We start from the raw sequence: 25705 nt of genomic DNA on the forward strand, positions 1-25705 counted from the left end.
ACAGATGTCATAAGGCCGAGGATTGACGTATTATTTTATCCAAAGTTCCACACCATGAAAAAATCCCTCCAAGTTGAACTGAGGTTGGAAACTTGGAGCAAAGTGAAAACACAAACGCTTATGTCAGCCGCGTATGGGACATGTCTTGTTAAAACACATCTGGTTATGCGAGCCGCGTGGATCCGGTTAAGAGTGTCTCAACAGAGATGAGAATGAGCAAGTAGAAATAGGGGTCTCTCAGTAAGTTAGACATTGAGAATTTACTATTTATCATTAGTACCCTAACTGTCCATCAAACCTCCTCCCTCTACCTCCTTCCCTAAACTCCCTTCTTCCTTTGCCCTCCTTATTATCATCAATTTGTAATTTTTGTTTTTTTTTTAATGTTCAAGTACTATCTACCCTCTGATTGCAAACAGCTATGTATGGTATCAAACGTTTTGATCAATATCACTAGTCTGTTTTTGGTTGGTCGGAAGATATTGCTTTTTAGCAATAATAGCCAATGTACTTATTTCTTTACTGCACATGAAGTTTAAATAAATAAATAAATAGTTTACCTGTGAAAGTGGGAGGTACTGCTGACTGACTGTTTCAATCTCTGCTATTACTTTATCCGTTTCTTCCACCTGAAAAAATCAAAACCTCAGTTTATAAGAAAAAGTACTCCGAACCTTCATTCATTATCTAAAATTCCTTCGATTCCATCAGCTCAGCATCCTTCACAGCTCTATAAAGGGCTAGTGTGGTCATCAATCATGGGTAGAATTGGCGAATGTTACACGTGTGTAAAGTGTAATCACTTAAACCAGACTACGACGGTCGTCGGCCCCGTAAATGCTCAGACTTGCATATTCTTTTTCATCTGCGTTTATATGATGTTCGCCTCCGTAGTGTAATGGTCAGCACGCTCGGCTACCGTTCTGGAGGTCCCGGGTTCGATTCCCAGGAGGGTCAAATAAATATAAGTGATTTTTTTCACTGTAATATTTATTCAATATTACCCTGGACTGGTCCTGAAGCGGGGGGCTGATCACCTTTCCTTCATGTGTAAACGATCAAGATAACACTGCGTTTATATAAAGCAGTGCCCTATGCACCATTGGGGTGCGGATAAGGGTTTTATTATTATTATTATTATATGATGTATAACCCTGTGCACCATCAGGTGCAGATTAGGGTTGAAATAGCGTTGCGTGGGAAGGCAGTCCAGGGGCGGAGCGGTTACCTTCTGGCCGATGTCAGCCGCCTCCTTCTTGAGGGTCTCCAGGGTGGCGATGACGGAGTCGTCGTCCAGGATCTTGCCCTTGGCGTCGTTCAGCGCCTGCAGCAGCGACTTCTCCAGCTGCCTCAGCCGCAGGTGGAACTCCCCTGGAGGCAGAGAGGAACTCCGTTCAATGTATTTGTAGCTTTGGCGTTCAATTTGTAGAACTCCATTCTAATTTATATTTTAAATGTTAAATCCAGCACTGATTTTGTGAGTGTTTTTGCCTAAAATTTTCACTCATCGAATTACATGAAATTATAGTAATATTATTTTTTAACATCTCATCAAAGATGAAGAAGAATATGGAAGTCTGGGCATTTACGGTGCTGACGACCGTCATCGGCTGGTTTAAGTGATCACTTTACACACGTGTAACATTCACCAATTCTACCCAATATTGACAACCACACTACTCAAATTCTTGGAAGTTCTATATATATGAACCAATTTAGAAACCTTGTTCATGAATCACTAGAACTTCACTAGAGACATCTATTGGTGAGATGTAAAGAAGCTTTTTATCAAGCAGAAACTCTTATACTAGTATGTGAGGTCCAAATCCTGGATTATAAATACACACATGAGAAACGCCAGAAAATACCATTTTCATTTTTATTATTTAAGCTTATAATTTACGGTCGTCAGCCCCGTAAATGCCCAGACTTCCATATTCTTCTTCATCTTTGATGAGATGTTAAAAAATAATATGAAAATAACTCCTGTAATTGGAGATAATCCAGATTTTGTGAACAAGTATTTGGACACACTCAAAATGTTGGAAATTATAGTAAATTTAATATTTAATTTTTTTTTTGTACTTGGAATTATAATGTATTGTGAAATGCAAAAAAAAAAAAAAAATGGTTCAACAACATTTTGAGTGTGTCCAATTACAGGAGTGATTTTTATTATTTTTTTTAGTTATTTCTTTTCATCTCACCAATAGATGTCCCTAGTGAAGTTCTAGTGATTCGAAAACAATGTTTCAAAATTGGTTCATATATATAGAACATCCAAGAATTTGAGTACTGTGGTTGTCAATAATGGGTAGAATTGGTGAATGTTACACGTGTGTAAAGTGATCACTTAAACCAGCCTATGACGGTCGTCAGCCCCGTAAATGCCCAGACTTCCGTATTCTTCTTCGCCTTTGATGAGATGTCAAAACGTAATATGAAAATAACTCCTGCAATTGGAGATAATCCAGATTTTGTGAACAAGTATTTGGACACACTCAAAATGTTGTAAACGCTTATTTATGTTTATAAATATATGATGAAAGAAGTGAACTTGAAGAAACCTGTCCGTTCACCCTTGGATTTTTTAAACAATAAAATGTATGGCTATTGTTGATGGACTTCTGTATTTTTCTTCGTCTTTGATGAGATGTCAAAAAATAATATGAAAATGGCTCTGCATACAGCCCGGGGCCTGCGAGGTAGGTCCGGTCGGGGAAGGTGTGTGGGCAGGGGGGGGTTACCTTGCAGCTTGAGCAGGTCGGAGCGCTTCTCGTCGATGTCGGGCCGCTCGGCCTTGAGCACCTGGTTGAGGCACTGGCTCTGCAGCGAGGACCTGGTCACCGTGAAGTTCACGAAGGTCACCCGCGAGCAGATGTCCGGCGGGAACTCCACCGTCGGGTCCCTGCGGGCAGACGGAGGGTCAATGCGTGCGGTGGCCTATGCACCATTGGGTGCTGACAAGGGCTAGGAGGTATATGTACCAATGGCCTATACACCATTGGGTGTGGACAAGGACTAGAAGATATATGATGCAAAGGCCTATATGCATCATTGGGTGCAGATAAGGACTAGAAGATATATGATGCAGTGGCCTATACACCATTGGGTGTAGATAAGGACTAGAAGATATATGATACAGTGGCCTATACACTATTGGGTGTAGATAAGGACTAGAAGATATATGATGCAGTGGCCTATACACTATTGGGTGTAGATAAGGACTAGAAAATATATGATGCAAAGGCCTATACACCAAAGGGTGTAGATAAAGACTAGAAGATATATGATGCAGTGGCCTATACACTATTGGGTGTAGATAAGGACTAGAAAATATATGATGCAAAGGCCTATACACCAAAGGGTGTAGATAAGGACTAGAAGATATATGATGCAGTGGCCTATACACCATTGGGTGTGGATAAGGGCTAGAAGATACATGATGCGGAGGCCTATACACCATAGGGTGTGGACAAGGACAAGAAGATATATGGCGCAGTGGCCTATACACCATTGGGTGTGGATAAGGGCTAGAAGATACATGATGCGGAGGCCTATACACCATAGGGTGTGGACAAGGACAAGAAGATATATGGTGCAGTGGCCTATACACCATTGGGTGTGGATAAGGACTAGAAGATATATGATACAGAAGCTTATGCACCATTGGGTGTGGATAAGGGCTAGAAGATACATGACATGCGGAGGGCTATGCACCATTGGATTAGAGATCAGAGTGGGTAATGTAGTAACGGAACCCGTGGCCTATGCACCGCTGGGTGTGTCGGGCTTGCCAGAGGGAGCGGCACGCACCTGGTGCTGAGGAAGATGACGAAGGAGGGCGACAGGTCGATGTCCTGGTCCCCGAGGGTGATGAGCACGCGGCCGCCCGTGCGGCGGAGCTCCCGGTTCAGCACGGGGTTCAGTATCGGGTCGTAGTTCTCCACGTCCTGAACACAAACGCACATCAACAAAAATGCAAATAATCACCTATTCAAAATATTAAGTTATTCACAGAATGCTACGTAATTTTGACACGACGCTATTCGCACTCGAATGCGCGCGTTTTTATGAACACCTATGACAGGTAAAATAAGTCAAGTTCAATAGATGGCGCTGCCATTACAACAGAATCATCTTATATTCAACAGATGACACTGCCACTCTAGCAAAAACGTATTGTTTAACAGATGGCCCTGCCATTACGGCAAAAAACTTTCAACAGATGATACTGTCATTTTAGCGTACTGTTTAAAAGACGGCGCTGCCATTACGACAAAAAAGTATAAAATGTTCAACAGACAGCGCAGCCATTGCGACATAAAGTATATTACGTTCCACAGATGCCATTGTGGTAAAAAAAAAACAAAAAATGCAATGCTAAAAATTGCTTATGGAGGACACCATGCTTCTCGACAAGTATTGCCACTTGGTGGTTTGAACGTTTTTGATTGCTTTATTAACCTTTTTCACTCTGACCATTTTTTATCATAACTGTTCAGCTACTCTGATCAAAAAAATGTGACGTTTTTCTACCATTAAAATAAATATTTTGGCAACATTTTGAGTGTGTCCAAATACTTGTTCACAAAATCTGGATTATCTCCAATTACAGGAGTTATTTTCATATTATTTTTTGACATCTCATCAAAGATGAAGAAGAATATGGAAGTCTGGGCATTTACGGGGCTGACGACCGTCATCGGCTGGCTTAAGTGATCACTTTACACACGTGTAGCATTCACCAATTCTACCCATTATTGACAACCACACTACTCAAATTCTTGGAAGTTCTATATATATATATGAACCAATTTAGAAACCTTGTTCTTGAATCACTAGAACTTCACTAGAGACATCTATTGGTGAGATGTAAAGAAGCTTTTTATTAAGCAGAAACTCTTATATTAGTGTGTGATATAAGATAAATATTTTGGTTCCCTAATTTTGGGACACCCTGTCTGGCAATTCGTATGACCATGTTAATTAAGATTAACTGTATCTTTCTGAAATATTTTTTGGTAGAATATACTCGGGTGATAGAGAAATCAGTGATTAAAGTTATACCTGCTGTGGGCCAGACATTGTGGCCCACGGAGCTGCCTACTAGAATCATACGGACCGGAATGTCTGGCCTACGGAGTGATAAGAGTTGAAAGGTCGTCCACAAGCATTGTGAAATTGCACTTATTGTATAGATATAGGCGCTCTCCGCTTGACCCGACCGGTCACGGCCGGTGGTGGGTGAGAGGTACCTGCACGAGCAGCGGGTTGCCGAAGCGCAGCGCGGACTCGAGGTTCTTGCGGAAGGAGTCGTCCAGGAAGGAGGTCTTGGTGATCTTGCGCTCCTTGAACTCGTTCATGATGAACTCCGTGGCCTGCCCCGACGGGTCGATGATCAGCGGGTACCGGTTGAACCTCTGCAAGGGATAGAGACGCGTGACTACGGGCCGACCGACTACCGACCACACCACACCTGTTCATATATGCCCGCCGCTTTTTCTACGCCCAAGCATTTTCTCCATCTTTCTCTGTTCCCATTTCCAAATACATTAGCTTCATTAATTTATTTTACCGTTGTTTCCTCACTCATTGGTTCCACACGCCCCAACCATCCCAAGCCACCTTCCTTAGTTTGCTGGATAGTGCTCATCTCAGCCTTGCACCCTTTCCTTATATCACCATTGGAACATGTATCATACATAGTTTTGCTACACATCCATCTGAGAGATTGAACTCAGTCTACTTTTATCCTTCTGTTGCCAACTCCATGCTTCACTTTCATACATCAGGGTTGCAAACCGAGACCCCATTGTGCACTGCCAGTTTAGCTGTATAAATCATCAAAAAATATTACTATTATTACTACTACCATCACACTGTTTCTCCGCAGGGGTAGGCAGAGAGGATGGAACGCCACACCCTTCTGTCCCGACACACACTCCTAGCTTCCTCCGGTCGGGAGATGGAGACAAGATACAAACATGACGTCACCTTGAGCATGATGGCATTCTCCACGCACAGGTCATCGGCCGGCAGCGCGTTGGCCTGCCAGCGCAGGCGCTCGTCCGGGTTGGACAGGTACTCGGTGCGCGCAATGTCCTGACGGTACTTCAGCCCCGCCTTCTGCAGGTGGTGGACCCACGTCGAGAACAGGTTCTGCCGGTACTGGAAAACGGAGCAATAATCCGGTCACACACAGCCCCAAAAAGAGTGCCCCAAAAAGGGCCACTGCGGGGCTACTTAGGTCTCAAAAAGGTACAGTGCCATATTACCAATTGGCTTATAAAGGACCTCTGCGCGCAAATCAAATATAATGTGTTCCGAAATGAGTATTTGTATGCCTATAATGTCTTTAAAAGGTACAGTCCCACATCTGCGGTGTGAATTTATATCAACTGGCACCAAAGGTACAGTATGATACGCCCCATAAAGGACCTTTGTGTTTTATATAACTTTTTTTCTCCCTATCCATTCCTGAAGATGACAAGGTGCTTGTCGAAACCAATTGGAAAAAGTATCGAAAATAAAAAAGCAGTCAAAAACAAAGTTTGTGTTTGTTTTTTATAAAATCTTATACAACACCCCTGAAAAGGATCCATTTTGATGGTGAATGGCGTGGCTAAAAGGATTTTATATTTAGTGTCCTAAAAAGGGTCCTTGAGGCTCAGTGCTATTTCCGGGGATTTTCATGACAGCGCAGATCAAATATTATCTGTCCCCAAAAGAGTCTTTGCGAGCCTACTAAGGTCTTGACAAGGGACAGTGCCACATCCACGGTGTGACTTAGTACTAAATGGCTCTAAAGTTAGAATATAATGTGCCTCATAAAGGACATCTGCGGTGAAATGAAACTTTTGAGAGTTTAATATAATAGCCCCAAAAAAAACACTATCATATTGACGGTGTTAAAATGATTATTCACTAAGTGTCTCAAAAAGAGCCTTTCTAAGGGCTCTTTCGCAACAGCCCCAACAGGTCCTAAAAAGGATCTAGTGCCATTTTTGGGGTTTTTCATGACAGCCCACAGGGCTTGACTTACGTGTTGGTCGAAGTAGCCTCCGTAGGCGATGAAGGCGGCCGAGAGGAGCACGTCTCCGACGATGGTGGACATCTGCGAGCGGAAGGTCTCCGAGCTCCCTTCCCAGCGCTCTCGTTCTATCACAAGCGACTTCAGAAGGGCTATGGACCTGTCCACCTGCAGATGATAAAAAGGTCTTAGTGCATCTTTCAAAATAACAGTACTATCTATTTGATAAAGATTTGTGATTGGAAAAATTTGTGATGGACTTATAAAGGACCTATGTGGGTAAGTATCCCTTTTAGGGGTCACAAGGTAGGAACTATGATATAAGCTTAACAGTACTATCTCCCATAATTTAAGGTTAATGGTACTTTGACAAAGATGTGTGATTCGAAAAAATGTGATGGGACTTATAAAGGACCTCTGTGGAAAAGTGTACCTTTAAGGGGTCACTTGGGAGATACCATAATATAAGGTTGACGGTTAATGGTACTATCTATTTGACACAGATGTGATTTAAAAAAATAATTTTGGAATTAGAAAGGACCTCTGTGAAAGAGTGTACCTTTTAGGGGTCACTTGGTGAATACCATACTACGATTAATGAACGAAGAATACGGTTAGTGGTAATCTATTTGACAAAGATATGGGATTCGAAAATATGTGATGGACTTGTAAAGGACTTTGATGGACGAGTGTACCTTTAGGGGTCACTCAGCGGTTGTCCCTACCTTGGCCTGCACGTTCTCCAGGTCGCTCTTGATGGCCTGCGCCTGCGCGATGAGCTGCGCGTACTCCTCCTTGTAGGCGGCGATGCTGCGCTCCAGCTGCGTGACCAGCTGCGTGACCTCCTCGCCGGCCTGCACGTTGGTGGCCGCGCGCACCTCCAGCGCGCGCAGCTCCGTGCGCAGCGGCTCCACGCGCTTCAGCATGTCCGCGTACTCGATCTGCGCATGCCGACGCGGCTCTGGTCAGTGACTCACTTGCTCCAGACAACTTGATACTCTCTACACACTAAACCTCCTCATCCGAGCACTCAATTTGGATAGCAAAACTCTTCATCACAACACCCAATTTGCTCAAACTTACAAACAAAATACCCGATTTGATCACTTAAACTTATCATCAAAACACCCGATTTGCTTGGCTAAACTTATCATCAAAATACCCCATTTGATCAGTTAAACTTATCATCAAAACACCCGATTTGCTCAGTTAAACTTATCATCAAAATACCCCATTTGATTAGTTAAACTTATGATCAAAACACCCGATTTGCTTGCTTAAACTTATAATCAAAATACCCCATTTGATCAGTTAAACTTATCATCAAAATACCCGATTTGATCAATCAAACTTATCATAAAATACCCGATTTGATCTGTTAAACTTATCATCAAAATACCTGATTTGATCAGTTAAACTTATTATCAAAATACCCCATTTGATCAGTTAAACTTATCATCAAAACACTCAATTTGCTCAGTTAAATATCATTGGAATATCTAATTTGATCACTTAAACTTATCATAAAACATCACATTTGATCAGTTAAATTTACCATCAAAACACCCAATTCGATCAGTTAAACTTATTATCAAAACACCCAATTCGATCAGTTAAACTTATTATCAAAACACCCAATTCGATCAGTCAAACTTATTATCAAAACACCCAATTTGATCAGTTAAACTTATCATCAAAACACCCAATTCGATAAAACACTCCCTCAAGTCGATAGTGAGATTCATGACCAGAACATGGCTCCAATTTTAAAACTCTCAATCTGTGCAGTAAAACTTGTCATTGAAGCACTCAATCTGGTCAGGAAAAATATCATTAAAACATCCAATTTTCTCTATAAAACTCATCATCAAATACCTCAATCAGTGGAAAAAAACTTATCATCAAAACACTCAATCTGTGCGGTAAAACTCATCATAAAAGCAATCAATTTGCTCTATAAAACACTCAATCAAGCTGCTGATGAGATTCATCACCATAACATGTTCCGGGTGGACATTGGCCATTGGCCGGAGTGGACTAGGTGTTGGCTCACCTGCGCTATGGCCCACTTGACCATGGGGCCGCACGCCATGCTGGCCCGGTTGACCTTCTCGAACGTGTAGTCGGGGTTGCTCAGGTACTTGGAGTTCATCTTCTCACGCACCTCGTCGCTGCCGCGCAAACACACAAACAAACACTTTAGTGACTAGGTCATCTTACCACAAACTCACCAACCAACTGATCAACTAGAAATGTCGCTTCTTCTTCTTCGTCGCCGTTTTCTTTTAGTTAAAAGATCAAAGGAATACATTTTGTTGCATATATCGCTCACTCTTTTCAACGTCATAAATCAAAAAATTTGATTTTTACAGGAGAACGCTTTTTAAGTTTAAAAATATAATAAGATGTATTAAAAATAAATATCAAGCCACTTATTGAACTTTTTACTGTGCAACAGATCTTTTTAACTAAAAACCTGAATGTTTTTTCTCCGTTTGAAAAATATTTAGTATATTTAAAAAAAAGAATTAAACAATACATTTTCTTCAAAGTGCAAAAACAACACTTTCTGCCCTGTAGCGGGTAAATATTAAGTTAAAAATATGCCGCTTTTGCTGGGATATAGTACATTTTCAGGGCATTCCGAAAACATGCTCAACTGAAAATTGACCATTTTTGATTTATGACGTTCTTGGAAGGAGTGAGCGATATGCAACAGTTGTCAGACCCGCACTCCTCTATGGCTCCGAATGCCGGATGATGTATAGCACCTACTCTAGGTAACTAGAAACTACTGAAATGCGGATGCTTAGCTGGTCAGCTGGAGTGTCTCTTAGGGACAGAATAAAGAGTTATCGCATTCGTGGAAGCCTGGCTGTAACAGGCATCAAAAGTAAGGTAGAGGAAAGGCAATTGGAGGTGGTATGGGCACATAGGACGCAGAGAGCCTGATCATATGGTGAACCAGGCAATCGCCGTGGATCTTCCTCGAAAGACATCTAGAGGAAGACCAAAATATTCACGGATGCTGCAGAGAGATAACATGATCCCAAGGCATGGCCTAGGTGACGTTGTCCATGGTAGAAGGACCTACAGCCTGAGGACGAGGAGAGCTGACCTCAACAGTCTACAAAGACGATAAGTCGGCATAGAGCAAGGAAGAAGAAGATGCAACATTTTAAAGTCGAAGCGGTCAAATAACGGACAGAATGATAAAAGTTACCAGGGAATCGAACCCGAGGCCTCCGGCATGATAGGCAAACGCGCTAACCACCGCACTGGGCAGGCGGACAAAGACTTGAACAAAGACTACAAACTTAAAAGGGGAAAAATGTTTAGCGTATAAATTGATCACCTAAGCCGGCCAATGTCATCTCGTAAGCACTATGAATTTACTTACCGGACTTAAATATTCCTTTCGTGTAAAAAGGTGATTTGTCTCTTTTGTGGCGCTGGGAATCGAACCCGGGACTTCTAACACGGTAGGCAAACGTGCTAACCACTGCACTGTGGATGCTGATAAAGGCTATTATAAAAGACAAATTAAACGGGGAAACATAATATATATATTGTGGGTGTATTGGCAAAAAACGTTAACTCGAAAATATGCATTTTTGACTAAATGATGCATTATTATAAGGTTTGTAACGTTCTACAAACTGGCAAAATACACTAAGTAGTTTGAAATGTCATATATATGTGGTTTTACAAGTAAATTCTACTTTAAATTGAATAGCCGGTATTTTATTCAGGCTAAAAGCTTTAAATAACAGGGATTTTAGAGTTTTTTTTGCCAGTATACCCACGATATATAAAAGAGAATTATTTTATTAAAATTAGTCCAAACCGTCACCACAAAAAAATGTTGCAAAGCCATTAGATGCATTTAGGAAAAATATACAAGCCCAAAACACACATTAACATATAAATTCTACTTCAAAACAGAGTTCCGATAAAACATGGTGACAAACCATGTTGAGTTACTCATGATGAACTCTACATATTAGCGGACTAAAGGACCGTGTCAACACGGCCCATCATCAGTGTCCAACTCTAATTAGATCATCATACAGTACTAACACAGCCTTCCACAAGAGTGACTGCAGACTCTATATAGTAGTGGAATAATGGACAGTGTCAACATGGCCCATCATCTGTGTGACTGCAAATTGAACTCTATCTACATGCTAGCGGACTAAAGGACGGTGTCAACATGGCCCATCGTCAGTCTCCAAAACTAATTAGACTACTATACAGTACTAACAGGCCCTGTCACAAGAGTGGCAGTAGAATGAACCCTATACTACTGGTCTAATGGACAGTGTCAACACGGCCCATCATCAGCGCGACTACAGAACGAACTCTACATGCTAGCGGACTAATGGACGGTGTCAACACAGCCCATCATCAGCGTCCAACTAATATGCAGTGCCAACACGCCCTGTCACAAGAGTGGCAGTAGAATGAGCTCTACATGCTAGCGGACTAGTAGGCGGTGTCAACATGGCCCATCAGTATGACTGCAGAATGAACTCTACATACTAGCGGACTAATGGACGGTGTCAACATGGCCCATCAGTGTGACTGCAGAATGAACTCTACACGCTAGCGGACTAGCGGTCGGCATGCAGGGCACGCGCACAGACACTAGTTGGTAATCTCACGTGATGTCCTCCGTGCTGAAGTTGGCCACGATGCTGTTGATGAAGTTCTCGCGCATGATGACGGCGCGGATGGCCTTCCAGTCGGTGGCGTTCTCCCCGAGCAGCAGGCAGATGCTCTCCAGCGCCACCTTCACGATGGCCGGCGGGTTGGCCATGGAGCGCACCTCCACCAGGTGCTGCTTCTTGATGGATTTGACGGCTGTCCAATGCATGCCATGTTTAGTGGGGCGATTTCATCATCAGATGCCACAATTTTGGGGCAATTTCACAATTAGATGACATGTTTAGTCGGGCAATTTCACAATTAGATGCCAAGTTTAGTGGGGCAATTTCACAATTAGATGCCACGTTTAGTGGGGCGATTTCACAATTAGATGACATGTTTAGTGAGACAATTTCATCATCAGATGCCATGTTTAGTAGGGCAATTCCATCATTACATTTCATTTTTTGTGTTTTCATGATTATATGTCATGTTTAGTGTGACAATTTCATCATCAGATGCCATGTTTAGTAGGGAAATTCCATCATTACATTTCATTTTTTGTGTTTTCATGATTAGATGTCATGTTTAGTGTGACAATTAAATCATCAGATGCCATGTTTAGTAGGGCAATTTCATCATTACATTTCATTTTTTGTGTTTTCATCATTAGATGCCATGTTTAGGTGACAATTTCATTATTAGATGCCATGTTTGGTGGGGCAATTTCATCATTAGATGACATTTTTAGTGAGGCGATTTCATCATTTGATGCCATTTTTGTGCAATAATTTCGTAATTGGATGACATTTAAAGTGTCACAATATCATCATTAGATGGCATTTTTATTGTGGCAATTTTAATATTGTATTTCATTTTCAATGTGCCAATTTCAACATTAGATGCCGTTTGAAGTATGAATATTTCACAATTAGATGCCAATTTCATTATTAGATGCATATTTCACAATTTGATGCCAATTTCAGTGTAATTTCAATTTATATGGTTTTGTAATTCAAGATTTGGCATCCATATCGATTGTAACATTTCAAGAATCACGATTTTTGACACGTCCAATTTTCGGCCAATCGGGAGCGAGCAGTGTCCGCAACCACCCAATAGCGTGGCAGCGATCCGGCGCGACAGCCAATAGCGGTGCGGAAGATAGTAGAGTTTCAGGAGGGGAAAAAAAAGAGAAAAACAAACAAGTGAGAAAGGGCCATCTAGGAATATGCCACACGGGACATGTCCTCACTCATGCTTCTTGACACAATTTCAAATTATCGTCAGACGAAACATGAGAAGAAAAAATTCATGTATCTCAGGGAGTGGGCAAATGCAAAGCTTCAAAGGAAATTTGACCTTAAAGATTGTGAATGCTATATACACTTATGCTGCTTTTTCTATGCACTATGACTTTTTTAAAATTATTATTTTTTGAAATGGTAGTTTTATTATGAAATATTTTATTTTGTAATTAGTAAAATTGTATTATATATATATATATATATATATATATATATATATATATATATATATATATATGTAATAAAATACCTAGGTACCTACCTATACATTTTATTAAGTACTTACAAAAAGTACCTACATAAAACAGTTCTACCACCAGATGCCGCATGCGTCGCACAGAATTAAACAAAAGACTTCCGATAATATTATTAACTGTCAGAATCAAATAGATAGATAGATAGATAGATAGAAACATATTATAAAGATAAATTAAGAATAAACTTTAATTATAAACTTTAATTACAAAGCAACACATTGTTTATTTTATTATTATACACCCACTTTACATATTATTTACACTTAATTTTCAAAAGGAAAATATTACCACGTTATAAAACGACAATTTTGTTAATATGGAAATGGATTATGAAACATTAGATGTATTAAAACAATTACTACAATATGTTCGGAGTGAGAGAGAAAAATTAGAAGATGATCAAAGAAAACGATTAAAAGATAATCAAAGAAGACGTGGAAATCTAAGAACTAGTGATAAAATTAAAGATAAAAGTCCATGTAAGATTTGTGAAAATTTAAATAAGGGAACTCGATATCACTCTGAAGCAACGTGCTGGTTTAAAACAAAGGAGGATGATAAGATTAATAATAAAAATGAAGATTTACAAATTACACAGAGACAGTGCTTGAAGAATGAAAATAAAAATAATGTGGAAAAAATTTCTACAAAATATAAAATAAAATATACTCCAGAAAAGAAGAATTTCGAAGCAGATTGTGTGGGCAGGAATCCAGTATTAGAATCGAAGGAAAATGCAAATGAACAATTAAAAGTTGTAAATTTGGTTAAATTAGAAGATATTTCAAAAGATCAGAATAAAAATGAAGACATACAAATAACACAGAAACAGTGCTTGAAAAATGAAAATAAAAATAAAGTAGAAAAAACTTCTACGAAAGATAAAATAAAATATGCTCCAGGAAAGAAGAATTTAGAAGTAGATTGTCTAAGCAGGAATCCAGTATTAAATTCGAATGAAAATGCAGATGAACAATTAAAAGTTGTAAATTTGGTTAAATTAGAAGATACTTTAAGAGATCAGAATAAAAATAAAAGAATTCAGAAGAAAAAAACAAATGGATTGAAAAAAAACTGTGTCTACTTTAAAAGGGTCAAGAAGAAAAAAAAAATACAAAAAAAAGAAAGAAAAAAAAGAACGGAAAAAAAAGAAAAAAAAAGAAAGAAAGAAAAAAAAACAATAAAGAAAAAAAGAAAGAAAAAAAAAGAAGGAAAAAAGATAGGAGGAAAAAATAAAAATAAAAACTTTATCATATCACTAAACTTATACCAGTCCCTTCACTACAAGAAGATGATCCGGAGGACGAGTGAAAATTTTACTATGAATTTTCATCCCCAAGGGGGGAGATGTAATAAAATACCTAGGTACCTACCTATACATTTTATTAAGTACTTACAAAAAGTACCTACATAAAACAGTTCTACCACCAGATGCCGCATGCGTCGCACAGAATTAAACAAAAGACTTCCGATAATATTATTAACTGTCAGAATCAAATAGATAGATAGATAGATAGATAGAAACATATTATAAAGATAAATTAAGAATAAACTTTAATTATAAACTTTAATTACAAAGCAACACATTGTTTATTTTATTATTATACACCCACTTTACATATTATTTACACTTAATTTTCAAAAGGAAAATATTACCACGTTATATATATATATATATATATATATATATATATATATATATAAATTGTTAACGTTAAAAAAATTAATCATCAGCAGTTAAAATAGAAATACACAAAAGTTAGGACAAATACGGCATTATATCAAGATCACCTTGTGAATGTTACAGCATGACCTGTCACGCCATGTTGATATGTTACAGCATGAACTGTCACGCGATGTAACAGTCCGTGTTGATATGTTACAGCATGAACTGTCACGCGATGTAACAGTCCATGTTGATATGTTACAGCATGAACTGTCACGCGATGTAACAGTCCGTGTTGGTATCTTACAACATGGGTCAGTTTTGTCATTGGATGTAATATTCCCAATAATTTAGAGAACTTTATGTTCCGCAAGTGGAATGATTCAATTGAAGAAAAAATGGACAAAACTCATTAAAATATGGTTTGAAGCAGATTTAGCTATAATTTGAGATTTTGAGTGGCTAGCTATAATTTGGGCAAAATTAAACTGTATTTACCATCATCTTGTCTGCCTCCGTGGTGTAACGGTTAACATGTTAAGCTACCGTGCTGGAGGTCCTGGTTTCGATTCCCAGGGGGGGGGATGAAAATAAATATTACTGATTTTACACTATAAAAATTGTTTGATATTACCCTGGACTGGTCCCTGAAGCCCAGGAGTGATCTTGCTTTCATGTAAGTAACGATCGAGATAGCACTGCGTCAATATGGTGCAGTGCCCTATGCACCATTGGGTGCGGATAGGGGTTAGAAGAAGACCATCACGGTTTCGCGATTTGTTGCGACAAATTAAGCTTCGTTTACTTACCATCATGGTTCCGTATTTCGAAAGAAATTAACGTGTATTTACCATTCCGGTTTCGTAATTTGTAAAAATTTAAGCTTTATTTACCATAACGGTTTCGTAATTGGTAATAATTTAAGCTTTATTTACCATTAGGGTTTCGTAATTTGAAAGAAATTAAGCTGTATTCGTATCGACTCCTAACCTGACCGCCTTTAAGTATTTGTATCACGCTATATGAATTATTATTATCATTATTGATCATTCCAGTTGCGGTACACAAATTGGTCCAGATTATTCACAAATCGGTTGATTAGTCCACGACACGTTAGAAGCGCTGGTAGGGCGTGCGGCGAGACATGTGCGCAGGGTGTTAGAGACCGCCGGGTAGCTAGAGACGCCAGTACGTGATGGAGTCCGTCTGGAAGCCGATGATGGTCGCGATGAAGTTCTCCCGCACGACGGTGGCCCGGATGGCCTTCCAGCTGGGCGCCTCCTCGCAGGAGCCGCCCAGCAGCAGGCAGACCGACTCCAGCGCCAGCTTCACGATGGCCGGCGGGTTGCCCATGGAGCGCACCTCCGTCAGCTGCTGCTTCTTGATGGCCTGCACGGCTGCGCGCCCGGCGGACAACACCCACATTATATCCCGACTCGCGGTGCCCGCATTGCATCGAGAGCTTACAGCCTCCACATTATATCATGACCCGAGGGCATCCCTACTCAAAACCCCCGCATTATATCAAGAGCTGAATATATCCCGATTTACAACACCCACACTATATCCCGACTTGCGGCACCCGCATTGCATCAGGAGCTTACAGCGCTCACATTGTATCAAGACCTTACAGCCCCCACATTATATCATGAGCTGAATTCGTACCGATTTATAAACGCTCACATTATATCAAGACTCAAGTACATCCCGATTTACAACGCCCACATTATATCATGACCCGGGTACATTTCGACTCACAACACCCACATTATATCACTAGCTGAATACATCCCAATTTACACAATCCACAATATTTCAAGACCCGAATATATCCCGACTTACAACGCCCGCATTATATCATGACCCGAGTACATCCTGACTTTACAACGCCCACATTATATCATGACCCGAGTACATCCTGACTTTACAACGCCCACATTATATCATGACCCGAGTACATCCTGACTTTACAACGCCCACATTATATCATGACCCGAGTACATCCTGACTTTACAACGCCCACATTATATCATGACCCGAGTACATCCTGACTTTACAACGCCCACATTATATCATGACCCGAGTACATCCTGACTTTACAACGCCCACATTATATCATGACCCGAGTACATCCTGACTTTACAACGCCCACATTATATCATGACCCGAGTACATCCTGACTTTACAACGCCCACATTATATCATGACCCGAGTACATCCTGACTTTACAACGCCCACATTATATCATGACCCGAGTACATCCTGACTTTACAACGCCCACATTATATCATGACCCGAGTACATCCTGACTTACAACGCCCACATTATATCATGACCCGAGTACATCCTGACTTTACAACGTCCACATTATATCATGTACATCCTCCAAAACAACGCTCCGAAAGTTGCGTTAAACCATGCGCTGGCACTCTCAACACGCATTGTCACAAACACTCTCAACATGCTTCAACACGTCAAGTAACAAAACAGTAATAAAACTAATCAAAGTACAAAGGAGTCAACATGAGTAGAAACAAATCACAACGTCATTGGCAATGATGTCACAACTTGTTTATATTATTGACCAATTTGGCACCAACTTTCTGTTGGACCACTTTTGAGCTTATTAATGAAAACACACTCTCATCAACTGGTAAAAATACAACAGTCTGAGAAAATATGTTAGAAAGTCGATGCCGAATCAGTCGATAGTATGACCATAAGGTCAATCTATAATATGACCATCAGGTCGATCGATAATATGACCATTAGGTCAATCTATAATATGATCATTAGGTAAATCTATAATATGACCATCAGGTCGATCGATAATATGACCATCAGGTCAATCTATAATATGATCATTAGGTAAATCTATAATATGACCAACAGGTCGATCGATAATATGACCATTAGGTCAATTTATAATACGACCATCAGGTCAATCTATAATATTACCATTGGGTCAATGGATAATATTACCATCAGGTCAATCGATAGTATGACCATCAGGTCAATTTATAATACGACCATCAGGTCAATCTATAATATTACCATCAGGTCGATCGATAATATGACCATCAGGTCGATCTATAATATGACCATCAGGTCAATCTATAATATGACCATCACGTCGATCGATAATATGACCATCAGGTCAATCTATAATATGACCCTCAGGTCAATGGGTGCCCTGCCCACCGTAGGCCGAATCGGCCGAGCGGGTCGAACCCGATATATTGGCTCGAGATGGATGCGGTGCGGACTGTACCTTGCTGGGCGTCTATGACGGCCGGCTCGACCAGGGCCAGGTCGGCCATGACGTCCTTCCTCTTGGCCTCGATCTGGACCGTCTGCTGGGCGAGGGCCACCTGCGGCAAGACATAGCGCGTTAAACGGGGTCGCCGACACCGGCCAACGGCCGACTGAGCCAACTCAAAGTTTTTTTTTTTTAAATTAAAAAAAAAATATTTGTGTTTTTATTATTTGCAAAAATACTTCTATGTCATACTATTTCTGTGAGCCTGAGCAGGTCATTATTAGAAATAGGAATCAAATTGTGGTAGAGTGGGTTCCAACCGAGAAACTCTGACTCACTTAACCACTGGACCACAGCCCGACGCAAACTTTTGAGCAAAATTAGCGCACTGGCGGGCTTGTTGCTGCGAGGCATCATCTTCTAACTACCCAAACATATTAGCAACATTTCGAGTGTGTCCAAATCGTTGTTCACAAATCTGAGTGCGAGTTGTTCACACCGACACCTCAACATAGATGTAGAAGAATGTGAAAGTCTGGGTATTTTAGAGGGTTCACAACCTGTTTTAAGTCATCACTTTATACGCGTGTAACGTTCGCCATTCTACCCGTGATTGACAACCATACTACAAGGTTGATGTGATGGACAGTTAGGGTTCAGATGATGGATAGTTCCATCGCAGAATACCGCCACTAATGCAAGTCGGACAGACTGACGACGCGTGTGATTAATACACATGCTATGAGTAATAGTTGAGCATGTTACCTGGATCTCTTGGGATTGGACCTTCTTCTTCTCGGCCTCCTGCTGGTCCTTCACCATCTGGCGCAGCTTGGCGTTGGCGGCCTCGTTCTTGGCTTGGAGCTCCTGCGACACCACACACAGCATTAGGACCACAATACCTCCCCGAGGGCAGGCGGAGAGAGCGGGCGGAGTGCCGCACCGCTGTCTCGCACCAACAATCTTCGACTCTTCCACATTCACACGTCGCCTCATACAAACCCGCAGATTTTTCCTTATTAATTCTTATAAGATGACCTCTAATCATTCTTGGGAGAGAGTGGTCCATTTATGGCTCTCATAGGGTTCTTAAGGCCATGTTGTCGTCCGGACACGGCATTAGCCATTTTTCGCGGGCTGTCGGTCAACTGCGGGACACGGCAAATGCCGTTTTTGTCGACTGTCGGTTTTCGGCGGGAAACGGCAATATACGGGTTTGTTATCAGTGTGAAATAAAACGCCTCGAAGGGTAATTTGCTACCCGGGTGCTAGGCGATAGTCTGTCCACGTTATTTGAGATGTCTTGTCCGGATTGGCTAGTGTACCTTTACATCACCAGAAATCTAGAGTTTTTATGCGATCTCAATCTCCAGTTTAGTTTGAGTCATTTCACGTATTGGACTATTTTTCATACCGCTCGCACTGTTTTGTTTACTGTATGGTATTTTATTATTTGAATATATTAGCATTCTATAGGGAATGATACCTCAGAGGGGACTATTTTTTTGAGTTTACAATGCTTCTAAAGTTGTGAAATACGGAATACTTAATAGAAAATTATGATTAAAATTTATTTTCGATGATCAAATGTCATATATGATTCCTTTGAAAATTTCAATTGAAAATATTATTTGGTTGAAAAATTGTGTCTATTTTAAGAAAGCGATATATTTTGCGCTGATCGCGAAAAACATCCGCCATAGGCTAGAGTCTACTGTTCGAAGCGCCCGACTACAATGTGTTAAAATCATATCTATCATGACAATACCCGGGGAAGCCGGTCAGTAAATAACTCCCTTCCACATCCACGCACCTCCGCATATATCATTCAAGCCCTTATCCGCACCCCAATGGTGCATAGGGCACTGCATCATACAAACGCAGTGTTATCTTGATCGTTAACACACGAAGGAAAGGTGATCAGCCCTCCGCTTCAGGTACCAGTCCAGGCTTATATGGAATAAATATTAGAGTGAAAAAATTACTAATATTTATTTGACCCCCCTGGGAATGGAACCCGGGACCTCCAGAACGGTAGCTGAGCTTGCTGACCATTACACTACGGAGGCGGACATATATACCCGTCAATTATTCTTTACTTGTATAAGATGACCTCTAATCATTCTTGGGAGAGAGTGGTCCTTTTTAGGCTCTCATAGGGGTCTTGTGCAGCCAGTGACCCACCTGCGACTTGACGGCCAGACTGCGCTGCATGTCCTCCACCTGCTCCACGGTCTCGGCGATCTTGCCGAGCCCCACGTTGAGGTGCAGCTGCTGCTCCTCCAGGTCCGTGCGCTTCTCCCCGTACAGCCGCACCAGGTGGTGGATGAAGTCCAGGTAGTGCCTGCCCGACCACACAAGTTCAGGAAATTGTGGATAAACATTAATATCAACGTATCGCTTACTCCTTTCAACCATGATACACGATTTACCCACAACGAAGGTTTGATAGTCCCGAGAATTAACAATAAATATGGAAGTCCAACACTGCAATATATCGTTACAAACATTTTTAATTTGTTGCCGACGGAGGTTAGAGGTCAAAATAAAATATGGAACAAAGGCAAAATAAAGGAATGGGTGAATGATCGAGAGTTCATTTTATGAAAATTTTAAAATGTTTATATTCTTAATTTTTTTCTCTTTTTTTGTGTCTATATTAGGTTAAAATACTTAAAAACAATCAAATGTATTAAAAAAGAACTCCACTGACAAGACACACAAGGAGGCTTGGTGGGTCTCTGCAAAAAAAAAGTTATAAATATGTATAAATTGTGATTCAAATAAATGTATACAAATAAAAAAAAAGTCAAATATCAAAAAACTAGATTTTTCAGATCGTTTAAAAATATAATGCAATGTATTAAAAATAAATATCAAGCCGCTTATTGAACTTTTTACTGTGCAACAGATCTTCTTAACTAAAACCTGAAGGTTTTCTCTCCATTTGAAAAATATTAAGTATATTTAAAAAAAATAGCACTGGCCAATAATTTACAACTTTTATTTTGTTACTGGCATGAAAATACCTGACTTTATGCACTTTGCATAGCTGAATTAAAAAACGAAAGCAAAAGAAATGTAGCACGTCAGATTTTCTAGTTATGGATATTTTTAATTGTGATATTAACTAAAGTTTATATTATATTACTTATGTATGTCCGCCTCCGTAGTGTAATGGTCAGCACGCTCGGCTACCGTTCTGGAGGTCACGGGTTCGATTCCCAGGGGGGGTAAAATAAATACAAGTGATTTTTTCACTGTAATATTTATTCAATATTACCCTGGACTGGTACCTGAAGCGGAGGGCTGATCACCTTTCCTTCATGTGTAAACGATCAAGATAACACTGCGTTTATACGAAGCAGTGCCCTATGCACCATTGGGGTGCGGATAAGGGTTTTATTATTATTATTATGTATAAATATATTTAAACATATAATGCTATCGTATTCAAAATTAGTAAAATAATATATTTCCACTGTTATGTATAGTATTAAGTTAAAAAATATGCCTCTTTTGCTGGGATATAGAACATTTTCTAGGCATTCCGAAGACATGCACAACTGAAAAATGACGATTTTTGATAAATGACGTTCTTGAAAGGAATGAGCGATATAACGTCATTAAGTATCACTCACCGGGGCGTGATGGCCATGGTGCGGCCGCCGCGCTTGGCGAGGCGCGCGTTGGCGGCGCGCAGGGTCTGGTGCACGTACACGCAGGCGTTGATGACGGCCTCGCGGTGGCCGGGCCGCGCGCTCACCTTGTCGCAGGCCAGCGGGAAGTCGTGCGGCGCCGCGTAGTCCGCCGCCTCCAGGTCCATGCGCGACGTGAACTCCTTGCCCACCTGTCAACATAGACGCATATATCTGAGCATGCGCAGGACTCGCATTCTCCATTCAATGGGGTGAATACTGCCGCTAGACCCACTAGACGGCTCGCCGACTGGTATTGAATGAAATAGTGTAGGGGTGCGTGTAACTAACCAGTTCCCCGATATAATAACTAAACCATATCCGCTAGGTGGAGCACATGGATCACACAAACTGCATCCGGGCTTTTCTGTCGGCTGCCAGCTTCCTTGCATCCTCCCAAGTCAGATACGCATCCTTATCCACACCCCAATGGTGCATAGGGCACTGCGTCAAATAAACGCAGATCTTGTCTTGATCTTCTTGATCGTTTTACACACGAAGGAAAAGTGATCAGCTCTCCGCTTCAGGTACCAATCCAGGGTAATATTGAATAAATATTACAGTGAAAAAATCACTTGTATTTATTTTACCCCCCTTGGGAATCGAACCCAGGACCTCCAGAACGGTAGCCGAGCGTGCTGACCATTACACTATGGAGGCGGAAAAAAATATATTTGCAAAAGATATGAATTAAAAAAAAAAAGATATAAACACAAAAGAGTGGTAGATGAGTGATATTGCCAGAGCGCAGTACCTGGTAGAGCGCGCCGTCGCTCCAGTCCCCGAACCAGTTGAGCACGCAGCGGTTGAAGAGCGCGGGCGACGTGGCCGCGCGGTCCTTGAGGCCCTGCGAGGACGGGTTCATCGTGAACACCACGTGCAGGTTCTTCATCACCTGCCCCGTGAACCTGAAACCACCAAGCCAGCACGCTACACCTCGGAGACATCGCGCAGCCCTGTTTTACTTATTTATTGTAACTGCAGACAGTTGGTAGAATTCCATATTGAATTGTTGGGTAATATATACAATATTAAACAAGGTTTGTTGGATTGAATTCTACATTTATTTTTGTATATGTTAATATGTGTCCGCCTCTAGCAGTTTGCAAAGTCTTTGCCTTCTCATTCACGCATCTTCATTCATACACGCCGATTATTCCCTAACTTACCGATCCATCACGCTGCTTCTCCGCAGCGGTAGGCAGAGATAAAATAAAATGCCACGCCAATCAATCTCTGCCTCTTCTTCATTTGTGCGTCTCCTCATTCCCCATCTCACATGTTAAAACTATTACCTAAGTACCTAGAATTGTATAGCTAAATAAGGACCATTAGTCTATTTAATCTTACCATTCGTTTGAAAATGCCATAACTAGGCGAAACACAGAAACTTAGTAGACTAAAAAAATCAGTGTTTGATTTAAAAATTAACCGGATCCACGCGGCTCGCATAACCGTATGTGTTTTAACAAAATATGCCCCATAAGCGGCTGACATTAGCGTTTGTGTTTTTACATTGCTCCAAGTTTCCATTCTCAGTTCAACTTGGAGGGATTTTTTCATGGTGTGGAACTTTGGATAAAATAATACGTCAATCCTCGGCCTTATGACATCTGTTGAAATATCTGACAAATAATTTGTAACATCACAAGGATAAATAAAAGAACAGATCCCTGATTTTTCTTGCGGTCGGTAATTAGTCCGCGCCATAATCATGGCCTACATCTGTCTCACTCTCAACGCTATGCATCGCCAGTGGGTAAGAGTGACACATGATGCGCGCTTTGATTTATTTATGTTACGATCTTATTTGTTTATATTACGATATATTTCAAGAATAATGTGACACATGTGTATTATAGAGTACCAAAAAGGCACAATGAATCCCATTGAACGTTTTTGTTAAGGAAAATAAATCGTTTCTTAACTAAATACATGATAAAAGTAATCATTTAAAAAACGGCGAAATACCGCCGCGCACGGGCGTCTCTCAGGAACAAAGTTGACGCGGTTAAAAGGTTAATATTGAATATCTGAGCTAATGTGTAAAGGCAGTTAGGCGTAATTCAAGTTGCGGCTGTTTGGCGTAACACGGCTCAAAGCATTCTTATAACTGGCCTCTATCATATACAATCACAGACTATGCTCCATCTCTTTCCTTTACCGAGATATTCATTACCCAAATAGCCGCAGAATTGTATTAATTTGATACATGTTTTGGCAAATAGCATCATTTTAAGTTAACTTTAAACTCTTAAACTACTGTTTTTAACTTGCGGCTATTTGCCTGTGAACATTCTTCTTCTTTCCGGGAGCGAACTCCCTAGGTGGAGCATATGGCCAACACGAGTCGTCCCCAAGTCACTCTGTCGCGCGCTATATCCTTGGCTTCCTCCAAGGTCAGTCCGGCGTCTCGAAGTTCCGCTGAGTATAGTCTGTGAATGGTCGTCAGCAGCCTTCCGGGGCGCAGGAATCCTCGGGGTTGGAAGAAGAGTCACGAACGGTTGATGCTCTCAGGAGGGATTCTAAGGACATGTCCCAACCATGTCCACCTTCTCCTCTTCTCCTCACATCGTGATTCCTGTGCACATTAGTGGGAGTTAGAATATCTAGAGGGGTCTGGAGAGTGTAGTCCCCACTCACCACTTGTAGAGCTCGTCGTTGGAGTCCAGCATGAGCCCCTCCCGCTGCGCACCCTCCTTGCACTGGGTCATCAGCGTCGCAAAGTCGTCCCCTTCAAACAGTCCGGGCACCTGAGGAAGGAACCAGGTCCTCGTCACTCAAATATCAGTGCCGTGTGAGGCGTTATGAGTGGTTGCAATGGGTAGGGTCGGCTCGTGAGTGGATGCAATGAGAAGGGTTACCACATGAGTGGGTGCAATGGGTAGGGTCGGCTCGTGAGTGGATGCAATGAGAAGGGTTACCACATGAGTGGGTGCAATGGGTAGGGTCGGCTCGTGAGTGGATGCAATGAGAAGGGTTACCACATGAGTGGGTGCAATGGGTAGGGTCGGCTCATGAGTGGATGCAATGAGAAGGGTTACCACATGAGTGGGTGCAATGAGAATGGATGCACTTCGAAAGGTTGCCACATGAATGGTTGCAACGTGAGGGATGAACAGTTCCCGCATGAGTGGTTTCTTTGCAAAGGTTTGCAGGGGTTTGCAAAACAGTGGTTGCAATAAGAAGGGCTCCTAAAAGAGCAGTTGCATTGAGAAAGGCTCCCACATGAGTGATTGCAATGAGAATAACCTCCTACATGAGTGACTGCAATAAGAAGGGTTGCCACAAGAACGGTTGCAATGAGAATAGCTCCCACATGAGTGGTTGCAATGAGAAAGGTAGTTATACGAGTGGTTGCGATGAGTGGGATTGTCATCTCCCACACGAGTGGTCACTATGAGAAGAGTTCCCACATGAGTGGTTGCAACGAAAAAGGTAGTTGTACGAGTGGTTGCAATAACAAAGGTGGTTGCAACGAGTGGTTGCAATGAGAAGGGTTGCCACATGAGTGGTTGCAATGAGAAAGGTTGCAATTTGAAAGGTTGCCACATGAGTGGTTGCAACGAGAAAGGTAGTTATACGAGTGGTTGCAATGAGAAGACCTCCACAAGCTCACCTCCCCGTTGGCCAGCAGCGTGTTCATGCGCTCGAGGAAGCCGCTGTCCAGCACGTTGGACTCGTCCAGGATGAAGGCCACCTTCTCGTCGCGGCAGCCGGCGCGCCGCAGCACGCAGCGCAGGTCCTCGTCGAAGTCCAGCCCCGTGTACTTGTTGTGCACCTGCGGGACAGAGAGCGGGCGTTAGGGCGTCACCAGCTGCGCCCGACCGCACGCGGC

At 41.5% G+C, this 25705-nt stretch overlaps 1 protein-coding gene across 1 annotated transcript in view; it reads right to left on the reverse strand.

Moving 5' to 3' along the window:
• The window catches only part of Dhc64C (dynein heavy chain, cytoplasmic), a 115042-nt gene that overhangs the window by 1903 nt on the left and 87434 nt on the right, over nt 1-25705 (reverse strand). The window contains exons 57-73 of the mRNA XM_088275781.1: nt 25487-25648; nt 24511-24620; nt 22622-22775; nt 21811-22019; nt 20354-20513; nt 18935-19036; nt 18182-18281; nt 16103-16307; nt 9087-9204; nt 7759-7974; nt 7046-7201; nt 5998-6171; nt 5259-5423; nt 3817-3953; nt 2748-2908; nt 1229-1371; nt 561-629 (exon numbers count right to left, since the gene is read on the reverse strand). Of these exons, the coding sequence (XP_088131907.1) occupies nt 561-629; nt 1229-1371; nt 2748-2908; nt 3817-3953; nt 5259-5423; nt 5998-6171; nt 7046-7201; nt 7759-7974; nt 9087-9204; nt 16103-16307; nt 18182-18281; nt 18935-19036; nt 20354-20513; nt 21811-22019; nt 22622-22775; nt 24511-24620; nt 25487-25648 (2541 nt within the window). The remainder of the gene's footprint in view (nt 1-560; nt 630-1228; nt 1372-2747; nt 2909-3816; nt 3954-5258; nt 5424-5997; nt 6172-7045; nt 7202-7758; nt 7975-9086; nt 9205-16102; nt 16308-18181; nt 18282-18934; nt 19037-20353; nt 20514-21810; nt 22020-22621; nt 22776-24510; nt 24621-25486; nt 25649-25705) is intronic.

This window comes from Brachycentrus maculatus, unplaced genomic scaffold (genome assembly GCF_059751285.1).
Source record: "Brachycentrus maculatus isolate JH-2025_06_01 unplaced genomic scaffold, ASM5975128v1 h1tg000987l, whole genome shotgun sequence".
In the NCBI taxonomy this organism is placed as follows: Eukaryota; Metazoa; Arthropoda; class Insecta; order Trichoptera; family Brachycentridae; genus Brachycentrus; species Brachycentrus maculatus.